Genomic DNA, 16,000 nt, shown 5'->3' on the forward strand with positions numbered 1-16,000 from the left:
CGCACGGGAGGGACACTCAGGCAGCCGGCCCTGTCCCCAGGACAGGGCCACAAGACCTCCCCAGATCTGCACCCAAGAGACCACGTCAGCCTGTGTTTACAAGCCTCGATGAGTTCCATGCTCCTTCCGCTCAAGACCTCACCTCACTTCCGGCCTCTGGGCATCTATTCCCACCGCCCAGGGTGCCTTCCCACGCCGTGGGCTAGGTGCCAGGAAGGGAGATGGGGAAAACCACACCCAGTCCCAGCTCCCCAGAGAAGATGATCAGAGGGGCACCTGGGTTCTGGCGCAGCTGTGGCTCTGTCCAGCTGTGAGGCCCAAAGCGGGCGAACTTTCCTCTGCTGCAGAACAGGCAGCAACGAGGACGATGCTGGATCCACGTGGGGCTCTGCTCATAGCCCTCCTCCCTGTTAAAAAATCTACTAAGATATGACTCATGTGTACCATAAAATTATCCTTTTAAAGTGTACAATTCACGCTGCCATGGCCTGGGTTCAATCCATGGTCCGGGAATTGAGATCCCGCAAGCCGTGCAGGGGGCAGCCAAGAAAAAAAAGTGGACAATTCAGTGGTTTTTACATATACACGGTTATGCAACCATCACCACAATCTAGTTCCAGAACGTTCCCCAAAACTTTCTTTCCTAAAAGAAAACCCACGCCCCATCAGCAGCACTCTTCCCAGGCCCCCAGGCCAGGGCAACCACGAATCTACTTTCTGTCTCTATAGCCTTGCCTATTCTGAAAGTTTCATATAAATAAAATCCTACAATATGTGGCTTTCTATGTCTGCTTCCTTCACTGAGCATAATATCTTCAAGGTCCATCCAGGTTGTAGCCTGTGTCAGTGCTTCATCCCTTTTTAGGGCCGCATATATCCCATGGTAAGGGTATGCCACATTTCGTTTATCCCTTCATCCCCTGATGGATGCCCACAGCTCTTTCACACACCAGCTGCCAATCCGCCTGTGGGGGAGGGGTGGGGAGGGGTGCAGCCCCCCACTCTGACCTTGACCCTGAAATACAAGCCGCTGGCCGTCTCCCTTTCCACCGGAAACATTCCCACTTAACCTTCAAAGTCCAACTCAGACACCATCAGCTCCAAGAAGCCTCCCCAGATGACCTCAAATAGACTGATAACCCCTTTCTCGGGCCGTCCCACCGGGCCCGGTTCCAGGACACCTGCCTTTTCTAAGACCTGAGACGTCTCCCCGCCCCACTCCAGATCCGGAACCGCGGTGGAGTCCCATTTCTGAAGCCCCTGGGCTTGGATTCCGCCAACCCGCCAAACCTTTCGTGGAAAGGAAAGAGGGGGATTGGCTAGGAGCTAACTGGCCGCCAGATAAACTAACTGTTTCCTTGAGATCTCTTGCCTTTGACGGGAGGAGGAAAAGCCGGGGAATTTCGGGGATGGGTGGGGTGCGGAGGAGGAAGTGACAGCCCCAGCGGCGGGGTTGGGGGAGGATTGGGGGGGGCAGGTGGGGCGGGAGCGGCAGACCAGCGGTTGCTGGCGGCTGCCGGACGCAGTTTCAAGTTGAAAAAAATGCTCAATTGTCCTGCTCCTTCGAATCTGTGTTTTTGTCGTAGGAAGCTCGCAGGACGATCCCGAAGCTGCAGGCCCCTTCCCGCCTGGGTGCCCGCCGCAGGCCCGGGGAAGGCCAAGGTCCCGGGCATCCCGCGCAGCCGCCGGTCCTGCTCGCTGGGGAGGCGTTGGTCGCGGGTGGGGAGGGGGCCCCGGGACGCCCCCCGGCTTCCTCCGCTCTCCCTCCCCCGCCTCCTCTCGGCGCTCACCGACGGCCCCTTTGCGTCCCCGCGTCCCCTAGGGCCGCTCTTTTACGCAGGAGGAGGAGCTTCAGGTTAGAGGGAGAGGCGGCCGCGGCGGCGCGCTGGTTCCCCGCACACCCTCCCGGGGTCAGCAGAGGTCGGCCGGCGGGCGGGAGAGGGTGTCCCGGGCGCTCGCGGAGGGTCAAGGTCGCCCGGGGCCGCGCCCGCGGGGTCAGAGGCAGACTTCGGGAGGGACCGGTTCGGCGCCGAGCCGGGCGGGAGTGTGAAATCGCCCCCTGGCCGATTTCAGGCCGCAAGGAGGAGGCTGGGGGCGGCGTGCGTGCCCTCCAGCCCGGAGCCCCGAGCCGGGCCGGAGCGCGGAGCCCCGGCGGTACTCCGAGCGCGCCCGCCCTGCGCCCTTCCACGCGCGGGGCTTCCTCGTGGCCGCGCGCTTCCTCCTGGGGTGCCCTCGGTCCGTGCAACCCCGGCGGATCCGCCTACGCCACGGCCAGTCGCCGCAGGGGCTGGAGCGGGAGTTGACTTACAAGGCTGGCTGCTCAGGCCACTCCTCTATTAACCTTTTAAATTACGCAATTAAGGTGTATTCATTGTGGGAAAACAGGGAACACTGAACCGTAATCAACAAGTTTTAAAATTGCCTGGAATCGCACTCCCTGATAAGACGCGGCTGCATTTCCTTCCCGTCTTTCGTTGGCGCTACTTTCTGTGTATCTTTTCACTCTCATATCGTGCGTGTTTACGAAATGGAAGTCGTATGGTACACAAGCGTCTCTATTGTTTTTTTGATTTGACGTTATTCATTTTCCCCGAGTACTAGATGCATTCTCTTGGAATACATGGAAACTGCACAGAAGCCCCCTGGTCACCTCCCTCCCCACCCCATCCAACTCCCCTCTCTGCTCTGCTGGATGTTCTTCCAGACTTTTCCACATTTTACATCACACCACACACACACACACACACACACACACACACACACACACACATATAGTTTTACTTAGGGATCTCTTTTACATAAGTCAGATTGGGTTGTTTGGAATCCCCCCACCCCGCAACTTAAGGGTATGTTTTGGAACTCACTTGGTCTAGATACACCTCTTTCTTAACTCCGTTATGATATTCCATAGTTTGCACCTTCATTCCTGTCGAGCATTCTCTGTTGTTTGTTGTTTTTCGTTTGTTTCCAGTTTCTCTCGATTCAACCGTTCATCCCAAATGCGTTTCTGGGGCACCTGCTGTGTGCCAGACCCAGACATCTCCTAGGTTCAGAAAGTATAACAATGAACAAAATAGACACCACCCTCCTGGGCCTGACCTTCTACAAGGGCAACTGACAAGTATACTGTAGGTAGGTCAGGACGGGTATTTTATTTTTTTAAATAGGGACGGTTCCAATCACTAATATGGCTCAAATATCAAATCAGTATAAAAAAGTACCGAGGGAGGACTTCCCTGGTGGTGCAGTGGTTAAGAATCCACCTGCCAATGCAGGGGACACGGGTTTGAGCCCTGGTCCGGGAAGATCCCACATGACGTGGAGCAACTAAGCCCGTGTGCCACAGATACTGAGCCCGCGAGCCACAACTACTGAGCCCGTGAGCCACAACTACTGAAGTCCGCGTGTCTAGAGCCCATATTCCACAACTCAGAGAAGCCACAACAATGAGAAGACCGTGCACCGCAATGAAGAGTAGCCCCCGCTCGCTGCAACTAGAGAAAGCCTGTGAGCAGCAACGAAGACCCAACGCAGCCAAAAATAAAGTATGAATAAATAAATAAATTTATATTAAAAAAAGTATCGAGGGAAACGTCTTACTCCCACATTTGCCCATCGGACACACGGGTAGCCACTCATTGGTTCCTTGTGTTATCCTTCCAGAATTTCCTTATGAAAATGCAAGTAGAAAAGAGTTGTTATGTATACTTCCCTTCTTTCCCGTGTAAAAGGAAGCTTGCTTACTTATATGTCTTGGTGCTATTTTCCTGTCATCACATAGAGAGCTTCCTTGTTCAACTTTATTTGTAAATTGTTTCAGGGTACACAGTGTTCTATCAGTATGGTTTATTTTACCACAGTCTATTTGTGCCCTGTAACAAACACACACAGTGTGACACAGGGTGTTTCCTGTCTCTTGCCCTATAACATTGTTGCAGTGAATAACTATACAAAGGTCAATTTGCCCACCTGGAAGTCAATCAATAGAGTGGATTTTCAGAACTGTGATTGCTGGGTCAAGGCCTTGTGTGTGCACAGTGTTGATGTGTGTTACTCTTTGCCCTCTGTATTAGGGTTCTCTAGAGAAACAGACCAATCGGATATAGGAGATTTACATACCTATACATAAAATTTTATATATAATATAATATCAAGTAATAATTATAAGGAATTGGCTCACCGCTATGGAAAACAGTATAGAGGTTCCTCAAAAAACTAAAAATACAGCAATTCCACTCCTAGGCATATACCCAGACAAAACTATAATTTGAAAAAATACATGCACCTTTATGTTCATAGCAGCACTATTTACAATAGCCAAGACATGGAAACAATCTAAATGTCCATCGACAGATGAATGGATAAAGAAGATGTGGTATATATATATATATATGTATATAATGGAATATTACTCAGCCATAAAAAGAATGAAATAATGCCATTTGCAGCAACATGGACGGACCTAGAGACTGTCATACTAAGTGAAGAAAGTCAGAAAGAGAAAGACAAATACCATATGATATAACTTATATGTGGAATCTAAAATACAAGTCAACATATCTGCAAAACAAAAACAGATTCACAGGTACAGAGAACAGACTTGTGGTTGCCAAAGAGGAGAGGGGGTAGGGGAAGGAAGGAATGGGAGTTTGGGATTAGCAGAGGCAAACTATTATATACAGGATAGATAAACAACAAGGTCCTACTGTATAGCATAGGGGACTATATTCAATATTCTGTGACAAATGATAATGGAAAAGAATATGAAAAAGTATATATATATATAAGAATATATATGTATAACCGAGTCACTTTTCTATACAGAAGAAATTAACACAATATTGTAAATTAACTGTACTTCAATAAAAATTTTTAATCTTTTTTTATAAATTTATTTTTTTTTAATATTATTTATTTTTGGTTGCGTTGGGTCTTCGTTGCTGCGTGTGGGCTTTCTCTAGTTGCGGCAAGTGGGGGCTACTCTTCCTTGTGGTGTGCAGATTTCTCATTGTGGTGGCTTCTCTTGTTGCAGAGCACGGGCTCTAGGCGTGCGGGCTTCAGTAGTTGTGGATCGCGGGCTCCAGAGCGCAGGCTCAGTAGCTGTGGCACACGGGCTTAGTTACACCGCGGCATGTGGGATCTTCCCAGACCAGGGCTTGAACCCGTGTCCCCTGCATTGGCAGGCGGATTCTTAACCACAGCACCACCAGGGAAGCCCTTCAATAAAATTTTTTGAAAAAGGAATTGGCTCACATAATTATGATTTGCAGTTGGCAAACTGGAAACCCAGAACAGCCCGTGGTGTAGTTCCAATCCAAAGACCAGCAGCCTCAGGACCCAGGAAGAGCCAATGTTTCAGTTTGAGTCTGAAGGCAGGATAAAAATTGATGTCCTTCTTCCAAAGCAGTTAGGCAGGAGGAGCTCCCTCTTACTCAGGGGGAGGTCAGCCTTTTCTATACAGGCCTTCAACTGATTAGATGAGGCCCACCCAAATTAGGGAGGGCAATCTGCTTTATTTAGTCCACTGATTCAGATGTCAATGTCATCTAGAAACCCCCTCACAGACACACCTAGAATAATGTTTGACCAAAGTTCAGGACCTCCAGTGGCTCAGTCAAGTTGACATATAAAATTATTCCTCATACCCTCACCAGTGTGTCTTTTTTAAAGTAGCATTATCAAAATATAATTCACAGGAGTTCTCTGGTGGTTTAGTGGTTAGGAATCCAGGCTTTCACTGCTGTGGCCCAGGTTCAATCCCTGGTCAGGGAACTGAGATCTCACAAGCTGTGCAGTGTGGCCAAAAAAAAGAAATGCGCATGCGTGTGTGTGTGTGTGTGTGTGTGTGTGTGTGTGTGTATATATATATATATATATATATATATAAAATTCACATATGATATAAGATATAATTCATCTATGTGAAGTGTATTTTCAATGGTTTTTAGTATATTTACAGAGTTGTGCAATGATCACCACAATCAATTTTGGAAAATTTGCATTATCCGCAAAAGAAACCTCCTACCATTAGCAGTCACTTCCCATTTGCCCCCAACTCTCTCAGGCTTAAGCACTAATCTACTTTAAGCACTAATCTACTTTAGGTCTGTATGGATTTGCCTGTTCTGGACATTTCATATAAATGGAATCATACAATATGTGGCCTTTGAGTCCAGCTTCTTTCACTGAGCCTAGTGTTTTTGAGGTTCATCTGTGTGGTAGTATACGTCAGTATTTAATTCTTCGCTATGACTGAACATTATCTCATTGTATGGATATACCATCTTTTAAAAATCCATTCATCTGTTGATGGCTATTTGGCTTCTTTCCACTTTTTGGCTATGCACCATTTTACATTCCCATCAGCAGTGTATGAGGGTTTCACTTTCTCCACATCCTCATCAACACTTGTTATTACCTGCAGGTTTGATTTTTAAAAATTTTTAAATTATTTATTTATTAGGCCACATTGTGCAGCATGTGGGATATTAGTTCCCCGACCAGGGATCGAACCCGTGTCTCCTGCGTTGAGAGTGCGGAGTCATAAGCACTTGACTGCCAGGGAATTCCCACTGTAGTTTTGATTATAGCCATCCTGGTGGATATGAAGGAGTATCTCATTATGGTTTTGATTTGCATTTCCTTGAGGGCTAACCAATTTGTCTTTTGACTTTGATTTTTTTTTATGAAGTTTTTTTCTATAAATTTATTATTCTCTTATGGCTTCCAAATTTTGACTTATAGAGAAAATTGTCCCCACTCTAGGGTCATAAAGAAATTTTCCTATATTCTCTTTTAGTACTTCTATGCTTTGAAGTTTTACGTTTAAAAGAAGAAGGAAGAAGATTATTAATTTACTACAGCAAGAAGAAAGTTTTCTCCTTGCCCAGCAACCACCCCAGCCAATGAGAAACCACCACCACTCAGCCAATGAGAAACTATCACCACCCTGAACTCTGGCTTTCCTCCAATAGGCTTTTTGCCTGGGTATATGCCTAGGAGTGGAATTGCTCTATTTTTAGTTTTTTGATGAACCTCTATACTGTTTTCCATAGCAGTGAGCCAATTCCTTATAATTATTACTTGATATTATATTATATATAAAATGTTATGTATAAGTATGTATATCTCCTATATCCGATTGGTCTGTCTCTCTAGAGAACCCTAATACAGAGGGCAAACAGTAACACACATCAACGCTGTGCACACACAAGGCCTTGACTCAGCAATCACAGTTCTGAAAATCCACTCTATTGATTGACTTCCAGGTGGGCAAATTGACCTTTGTATAGTTATTCACTGCAACAGTGTTATAGGGCAAGAGACAGGAAACACCCTGTGTCACACTGTGTGTGTTTGTTACAGGGCACAAATAGACTGTGGTAAAATAAACCATATTGATAGAACACTGTGTACCCTGAAACAATTTACAAGTAAAGTTGAACAAGGAATCCCCTCCCAACTCCCTCCTTTCCTTTATAAAAGAATGCTCCTCTCTTAGTTTTTCAAACTTGCCTGTGGTTTGCCATAGCTTGCATGTCCCAAATTGGAATTCCTGAATCATTTTGTTGGTAAAATAACTAGCTATTTTATTTTAAGGTTGACACAATAAACGACACATATTTATAGTGTACGCTTTGGTAAGTTTTGACATCTGTATACACTCATGAAACCATCACCACGATTAACATAGTGAAGACATCTAGCACATCTAAAAGTCCCTCCTGCCCTTGATGGTCCCTCCCCACTCCTTCCCCTTTGCAGGCAACCAACAATCTGCTTTTTGATAATGATTCCATAGTTTTTACTATATGACTGTTACATAATTATTTGAGCAATTCTATATTGTTGGACATCTGCATTTATCCCATTTTTGCTATTTATTAATCCAGCCAGGATGCACATCCTTGTATAAACATAACTCTCCACATATCTGAATATTTTTTTGGGACAAATTCCTAGAACTGATATTACCAGACCAAAGGTTATGAATGTTAAGACTTTTGGGACAATTTGTGAAATCCTCTTTGTAAGGCTTGCTAGGTATGACATTCACTTTACATTTGGTTTTCTTTCTGGAAAGTTGAATCTTTTTGTTTTTATTTATTTTTATTTTCTTTTTTCTTTTTTTTTTGTTGCTGTTCTTTGTTGTTTTTTTCTTTCTTTTTTTTTGGTTGAATCTTTTTAATACAGAAGAAGGAGGAGGAGGAGGAGGAGGAGGGGGAGGGGGAGGGGGAGGGGGAAGAAGGAGAAGGAGAAGCAGCAGCTAACTCTCCAAGTGCAGCTCAGATGTTTCTGCTTGGAATAAGGGCTGGCTGTTTTGGGGAGGTACTTTTGTGGCTGTGAAAGCAAAAAACATTAACATCTGATTGGATTGCCTCTTCCCTGGGGCCCAACAGCACTCTGTACCTTGGTGGGGTCCTGCCCAGAGCAGGCTGTGATGGCACCAGCAGCCCTCCTTCAGCCATGACCCACCCTACAGAAGTCTGAAGACTTCTGCATCAAGGATGGTGAGATAAAAACCTTGGATCAACTTCTTTGAGCTCAACAGGCTTCTCTGATGCAGTCTGGGCCTCCAGGCACAGGGTCCTCAGAGTGGCTGAGAGCAGTTCTGAGGCAGGTGGAGGGGAGAAGCAGGTTTGGGGGCACCAGACATGCCAGCGCAAACTAGGCCTCTTTGGCCTTTGAATTATTTTGACTTAAAGGCCATTGAGAACCAGTAGACACAGGAAAAGCTCTAAAAATGGGGCACAGGTTTTCCTTCGTAAAGGAAAATTTTTAAAATTTATTTATTTTATTTTTGGCTGTGCCACACGGCTTGTGGGATCTTAGTTCCCCAACCAGGGATTGAACCCGGGGCCACGGCAGTGAAAGCGCCGAGTCCTAACCACTGGACCATCAGGGCATTCCCGGAAATTTTTATTCATAAAGGTAATTTCCTTTTGTAAAGAGTCTCCTTCTCCAATCAAGGAGGTACAGGACTTGAAACTCTCATCAATAGAGAAGATAAGACTTAAATCTGCATAGCGGGACTTCCCTGGTGGCACAGTGGTTAAGAATCCACCTGCCAACGCAGGGGACACGGGTTTGAGCCCTGGTCGAGGAAGATCCCAAATACCGCGGAGCAACTAAGCCCGTGAGCCACAGCTACTGAGCCTGTGCCACAACTACTGAAGCCCAGGTGCTCTAGGGCCCGTGTGCCACAACTACTGAGCCCACATGCTGCCACTACTGAAGCCTGCGAGCCTAGAGCCTGTGCTCTGCAACAAGAGAAGCTACCGCAATAAGAAGCCCACACACCGCAACAAAGAGTAGCCCGGCTCGCCACAACTAGAGAAAAGCTCGCGCGCAGTAAAAAAGACCCAATGCAGCCAAATAAATAAATAAAAATAAATTTAAAAAAACAGACAAACCTGCATAGCAAACCTTACTAAACAACCCTTGATTATCATTCTTTTCCCAGTCACCTTCCTATAACTTGTATCCTCCCACCCCAAAGCCCAAATACTCTTTTCCTTGGTTTTAAGCTAAGATAGTATTTAAGGTCAAGTTCTAACTATCCCAGTGGGTTACTCATCACTCGTGCTCCCTTGTGTCCACATGAGATGACCATGTTAATAAACTTCTTTTTGCCTTTTTCTTTTTATTCTTCTTGGCTGCACCACGCAGCATGTGGGATCTTAGTTCCCCCACCAGGGATCGAACCCGTGCCCCCTGCAGTGGAAGCACAGAATCTTAACCACTGGACCGCCAGGGAAGTCCCTGCTTTTTTCTTATTAACCTGTCTTTGGTCCGTTTCATTTATAGAGCCCTGGCTGGAGAACCTATGATGGGTAGAGGAAAATAATTTTTTCCTCGCCCGCCGGCACGAACCTCCCCAGCGAGGCTCAGGACATAGGCCACCTGGCCTCAAGCCAGGTGCCTCCACTTACTAGCAGTGTGGACTTGGATGTGTTTTTTTAACTTCTCCCAGCTTCAATTTCCTTATTTGTATTGATAATTAAAGGATAATAAAAGATTATTGTAAGATTATTGTGAGAATTACGTGGGTGTGATGGTTAATTTTATGTGTCAACTTGACAGGGCTGAGGGATGCTAATAAAACATTATTTCTGGGTGTGTCTGTGAGGGTGTTTCCAGAAGAGATTAGCATTTGAATCACAGAGTGGGTAAAGAAGGTGGCCTTGCCCTCATCAATGAGGCAGCACCATGCAACCTACAGAGGGCCTGAATCGAACAAAAAGGGAGAGGAAGGGCAAATTGTTTTTTCATAATTAAAAAATATATTTATTTATTGGGGGCTTCCCTGGTGGCGCAGTGGTTGAGAATCTGCCTGCCAATGCAGGGGACACGGGTTCGAGCCCTGGTCTGGGAAGATCCCACATGCCACGGAGCAGCTGGGCCCGTGAGCCACAATTACTGAGCCTGCGCGTCTGGAGCCTGTGCTCCGCAACAAGAGAGGCCGCGATGGTGAGAGGCCCGCGCACCGCGATGAAGAGTGGTCCCCACTTGCCACAACTAGAGAAAGCCCTCGCACAGAAACGAAGACTCAACACAGTCATAAATAAATAAATAAATAAATAAAAGAACGTGAATTTCTAAAAAAAAAAAAAAAAAAATTATAAAAAAAAAAAAATATATATATATATATTTATTTATTGGGACTTCCCTGGTGGCACAGCGGTTAAGAATCTGCCTGCCAATGCAGGGGACACGGGTTCGATCCCTGAAGAGTGCGCCACTTCAGTAGTTGTGGCGCACGGGCTTAGTTGCTCCGTGGCATGTGGGATCTTAGTTCCCTGACCAGGGGTCGAACCTGTGTCCCCTGCATTGGAAGGCAGATTCTTAACCACTGGACCGCCAGGGAAATCCCCAGGAAGGGTGAATTTGCTCTCTGCTTGAGGTGGGACATCCATCCTCTGCCCTTGGACATCGGTGCTCCTGGTTTTTAACCTTTGGACTTGGAGTGGGACTTATATCATTGGCTCCCCTTGTTCTCTTGCCTTCAGGTTTGTAGTAGAATTATACTTTTCTGGGTCTCCAGCTTGCAGATGACAGATTGTGAGACTTAGCCTCCGTAACAGCATGATCCAATCTCTCATAATACATCTCTTTCTCTATATCTATATATATCCTATTGGTTGTTTCTCTGGACAGCCCTGACTAACACAATGGGATTTTTTGGGGATTAAATGTTAACCTAAAACAATAAAATAGCCAGTTATTTTACCAGCAAATGGGTTTATTCAGGAGCAGCAAAGAATTGCAACATAGGCATGCAAACATGGCAAACCACATGCGAGTCCAGTAAAGCAGAGGAGAGGAAACCCTTTTATAGAGGAGAAGGGGGAGTTGGGAGGGACTGTTATAAACAAAAAGTCCACTGGAGGAAACTGGGGGCTGGAAGTGTAGTGGCCTTTCATTGGCTGAGTTATGACAGTCTCTCACGGGCTGAGCTGTTGCCAGGCAAGGAGAAAATCTTTGTTTCTCCTGCTGGATGTAGTAAGCAGTGTCACTTCCTGCAGAGAATCTGAATTAAGGTCAAGTGGTGAGAGCGCCCCCTTGTGGTCTCCTGAATCCATTTTAATGAGGTTTCCCTTTACTAATTTTCACAGTTATGATAACTCACGCAAAGTGCCTGGCGCAGCACCTGGCCTACAGCAAGCACTGGATGAAAGGTAGTGATGGAGTGGGCGGAGCCTGGAGGCGGAGAGAAGGGGAGAGGGAAGCAGTACTCCTCTCACACCTGCTGTGGGTCACTAGGCAGTCCACCTGTAAACTGACCTCCAGTGACCTCACCTGCCAGGTCCCCTCCACTTTTCAGAGGTGGAAATTGAGGCTTAGAGAGGGTCGAGCACTGGCTCAAGACCTGTAGCCAGTGATCAGTAGAGGCTGGAACCGAAAGTGGTCTGGGTGCGTCCGGGCACAGGATGAGATTCGGGTGACACAGGAACACAGTTTCGATTTTCACAGTTAGGCATTTGTTTAATATGTGTCAATAAACAGCTGCTACATCAAGGCTAGGACTTCATAGCTCTAATGGCTCATGACAAAGCTAAAGGAAGGGTTTAAGTAAAAAAACAAAAGTGAGGGAAATTAGAGAAAAGTGTTAGGTATTAACACCCATGTTGGTAGGCTACAGCAGAAATCAAGAAGGTCAAAGTTGAAGGGAGCCTGGGAACGGTGGTGATAGGCAAGGGTCTTGCTGCTGAACCTCGCCCCAGGGAAATCCCTTCCTTCTGGAACAGACATCAGGTAAGAAGGACAGGTGCGGGATGGTGGTCTTAAGTTTCCAGGTGCCCCACTCTTGCTGGGGCAGCAAGACAGGTCCCATCATCCTAGCCCTGCACCCACCCCTGGACCCCTCCCCACTCTTCAGGGAAGGACAAAGGCCACTGGTCCCAGGGGTCCAGATACCCATCCCCAGTGGAAGGATGGGGACGTGACAAGAAAGAGAAGGCAAGAGTCTCTAGGGGTGGGGAGGTGTTTGGAGGGTCCCAGGTGTCCAGTTGGGACCACCTTGGCCAATTTTGCTTTGGTGGGACCTCCGCAATGAGTCCCCAACCTGCTGTGACACCAGTAGCCCTCCACAGTCCCAGAGGGAGCTCTGGGCCTTCCTTAAGACCTCCTGGCTGCCTGCCTGCCGCTACCAACACCCATCAGATCTGCAGCTGACTGAGGGCTCCCGTGGATCTGACCCTTCTCTAGTCCTTCCTTCCTGCTGGCTTTTCCTGCAAATCATCCTAGAAACGTTACCGATCCTCTCGAATTTCCTTTAACCATTTCCCTGCATTATACACCCTGTACACCAGTGGTCCCCAACCTTTTCGGCACCAGGGACCGGTTTCGTGGAAGATGATTCTTCCAAAGATCGGGGGTGGGAGGGATGGTAATACAAATGGCGGTGAGCAGCAGATGCAGCTTCGCTCGCTTGTCCTCTGCTCACCTCCTGCCGTGCAGCCGGGTTCCTAACAGGCCACGGACTGATACCGGTCCACGGCCCAGGGGTTGGGGACCCCCGCTGTACACCATCTCCAAGCTGTGTTGCGGTTTATAATAAGGAAAGTATATCTGGTCTTCATCCCTGTTCCTGGGGCAGAGTTCCTAAAACATACTCCTGGAATTTCCTAAAGGATAAAAGTCACCAGAGTGGAATGTGTGTCTTTTGTTATAACTGGTCCCTTTCAGCCACACCTGATTTATATTAATGGGGTGACTTTCGGAAAGCTCCTAGTTCGAACTTTAAGCCTCACCCCCAACCTCTGAGGAGCAGAGAAGGGCTGGAAGTCGAGTTAATCACTGGCGGTCAATGATTTAATCAATCATGCCAACTTAATAATTATAGATCATCATGTCATACACCTTAAACTTACACAGTGTTCCATGTCGATTATACCTCAATAAAGCTGGGAAAAAAACTTTCCCCTCAAAACAGAAGTCATGCCTCTATAATGAAGCCTCGTTAAAAATCCTTAAAGCACGGGGTTTGGAGAACTTCAGGTTTGGTGAACAAGAATATTCATGTGCCAGGAGTGTGGTGACTCCAAACTCCACGGGGGCAGATGCTTCTGTGCTCGGGGTCCGTCCAGGCCTGTGCTGTGTGCCTCTTCACCTGGCTGTTCATTCGCATCCCTTAGTATCCTTTGTAATAAGTGAGTAATCTAGTAAGGAAACTGTTTCCATGCATTCTATGAGGCTTGCTAGCAAACAGTCAGCCCTGAGGAGGGAGTAATGGAAACCTCCAGTTTGTCGCTGTCGGTCAGAAGCACAGGTGACAACCTGGACCTGCCATGGGCGTCTGAAGTGGGGCTGTCTTGTGGGACTGGGTCTGGGCTCTCCCCAGGTGGGTGGTGTCAGAATTCAGCTGTAGGACCCTCAGCTGGTGTCCCGAGATTCTGAGGATTGCTTGGTGTGGGGAAAGCTCCACACTGGGGGGCCAGACGTGAAGTCCTGAGTGCTGAGAAGTGTGAGGGTGGTCGTAAGAGCAGAGCAGAGAAGAAACATACAGGTGTTTTTTCTATTCACAGGTCTCTTACATTTTTTCTTTGTGCATTTGGTCATTTACTTTCTACTTCGTTGTTGCGTTCTCAGAGGCATTGTTTCACTTTTTTTTTTTTTTGGCCATGCCGCATGGCTTCCGGGATCTTAGTTCCCAACCAGGGCTCGAACCCACAGCCCCTGCAGTGGAAGCATGGAGTCCTAACTACTGGGCTGTCTGGACCGCTAGGGAATCCCGTTTCACTTTTTTTTTTTTTTTAATTAAAGTTCTAAAGTTTTAATTAAAGTTCTAATACTCTTTTGTTTTAAAAAAAATATTTATTTATTTTTGCTGGGTCTTAGTTGCGGCATGTGGGATCTAGTTCCCCAGCCAGGGATCGAACCCAGGCCCCCTGCATTGGGAGCACGGAGTCTTACCCACTGGACCACCAGGGAAGTCCCCCCAAGTTTCACTTTTTAAAAAAAATGTTTTCATGTATTTATTTATTTTTGGCTGTGTTTGGGTTTTCGTTGCTGTGCGTGGGCTTTCTCTAGTTGCTGCGAGCGGGGGCTACTCTTCGTTGCGGTGCGTGAGCTTCTCATTGCAGTGGCTTCTCTTGTTGTGGAGCATGGGCTCTAGGCGCACGGGCTTCAGTAGTTGTGGCTCGTGGGCTCTAGAGTGCAGGCTCAGTAGTTGTGGCGCATGGGCTTAGTTGCTCCGCGGCACGTGGGATCTTCCCGGACCAGGGCTTGAACCCGTGGCCCCTATATTGGCAGGCAGATTCTTAACCACTGCGCCACTAGGGAAGCCCCTGGCAGGTGGATTCTTAACCACTGCGCCACCAGGGAAGTCCCTTCATTTTTTTGAATTAAAAAAAATTTTTTTTCGGCCGTGTGGCATGTGGAACTTCCCCAAACAGGGATCAAACCTGTGCCCCCTGCAGTGGAAGTGCAGACTCTTAACCACTGGGCTGCCAGGGAATTCCTGGAAGGTTTTCTTAAGGAACTTTTCTTATCAGGTGAAATACCAGTTTCAATTTCAAGGTATGGGTTTGACAGTAAAGTAGAGTCTTCCCTTAAACGAGCAGGCAGATCACATGTTTCCTTTTGTATGCATTGCAACGTCCTGTGAAGAGAATTATCTGGAAGATAAGAAAGTGTCAGTGAACCGCTGAGCAGCGTGCCTTAACAATTAGCCATGATGCCCACGTTCACCCCAGCACACCCACCTGTGCAAGGCAAGGTGGGTGCCGCTAATGTCTGCACTTTTTTTTAAATGTCATTTTATTTTATTTTTAATTAAATTAATTAATTAATTAATTTTTGGCTGCATTGGGTCTTTGTTGTTGCACGCGGGCTTTCTGTAGTTGCAGTGAGCAGGGCTACTCTTCGTTGTGGTGCGCGGGCTTCTCATTGTGGTGGCTTCTCTTGTTGTGGAGCATGGGCTCTAGGCACACGGGCTTCAGTAGTTGTGGCGCATGGGCTCAGTAGTTGTGGCTCGCAGGCTCTAGTGTGCAGGCTCAGTAGTTGTGGTGCACGGGCTTAGTTGCTCCGCGGCATGTGGGATCTTCCCGGACCAGGGCTTGAACCCGTGTCCCCTGCATTGCCAGGAGGATTCTTAACGACTGCACCACCAGGGAAGTCCCGCTAATGTCCCCACTTTGCAGACAAGGAAACCAAGGCACGCAGTAAGAACTTGCTCAGGGCACAGATGGAATAAGTGGCAGAAGTGGGGTTCAGCCTTGCCGGGCTGGCAAGACTCCACTTTTTTTTTCTTTAACATCTTTATTGGAGTATGATTGCTTTACAATGTTGTGTTAGTTTTTGCTGTATAACAAATAAAATCAGCTATACGTATACACATATCCCCATATCCCCTCCCTCTTGTGTCTCCCTCCCACCCTCCCTATCCCACCCCTCTAGGCGGTCATAAAGCACCGAGCTGATCTTCCTATGCTATGTAGCTGCTTCCCACTAGCTAGCTATTTTACATTTGGTAGTGTATATATGTCAATGCTACTCT

The 16,000-nt window shown here is 47.1% G+C and overlaps 1 protein-coding gene across 1 annotated transcript in view; it reads right to left on the reverse strand.

Moving 5' to 3' along the window:
- Nucleotides 1-2,882: 2,882 nt before the first annotated feature.
- Nucleotides 2,883-16,000, reverse strand: part of MRPL21 (mitochondrial ribosomal protein L21) — a gene marked incomplete at its 5' end in the record, with an annotated part of 36,787 nt that continues 23,669 nt past the window's right edge. Inside the window, one exon of the mRNA XM_082477663.1 lies at nucleotides 2,883-3,043. Coding sequence (XP_082333789.1) covers nucleotides 2,991-3,043 — 53 coding nt within the window. The 3' untranslated portion in view covers nucleotides 2,883-2,990. The remainder of the gene's footprint in view (nucleotides 3,044-16,000) is intronic.

Source organism: Balaenoptera physalus (genome assembly GCF_965194825.1).
Source record: "Balaenoptera physalus genome assembly, chromosome: 10".
In the NCBI taxonomy this organism is placed as follows: Eukaryota; Metazoa; Chordata; class Mammalia; order Artiodactyla; family Balaenopteridae; genus Balaenoptera; species Balaenoptera physalus.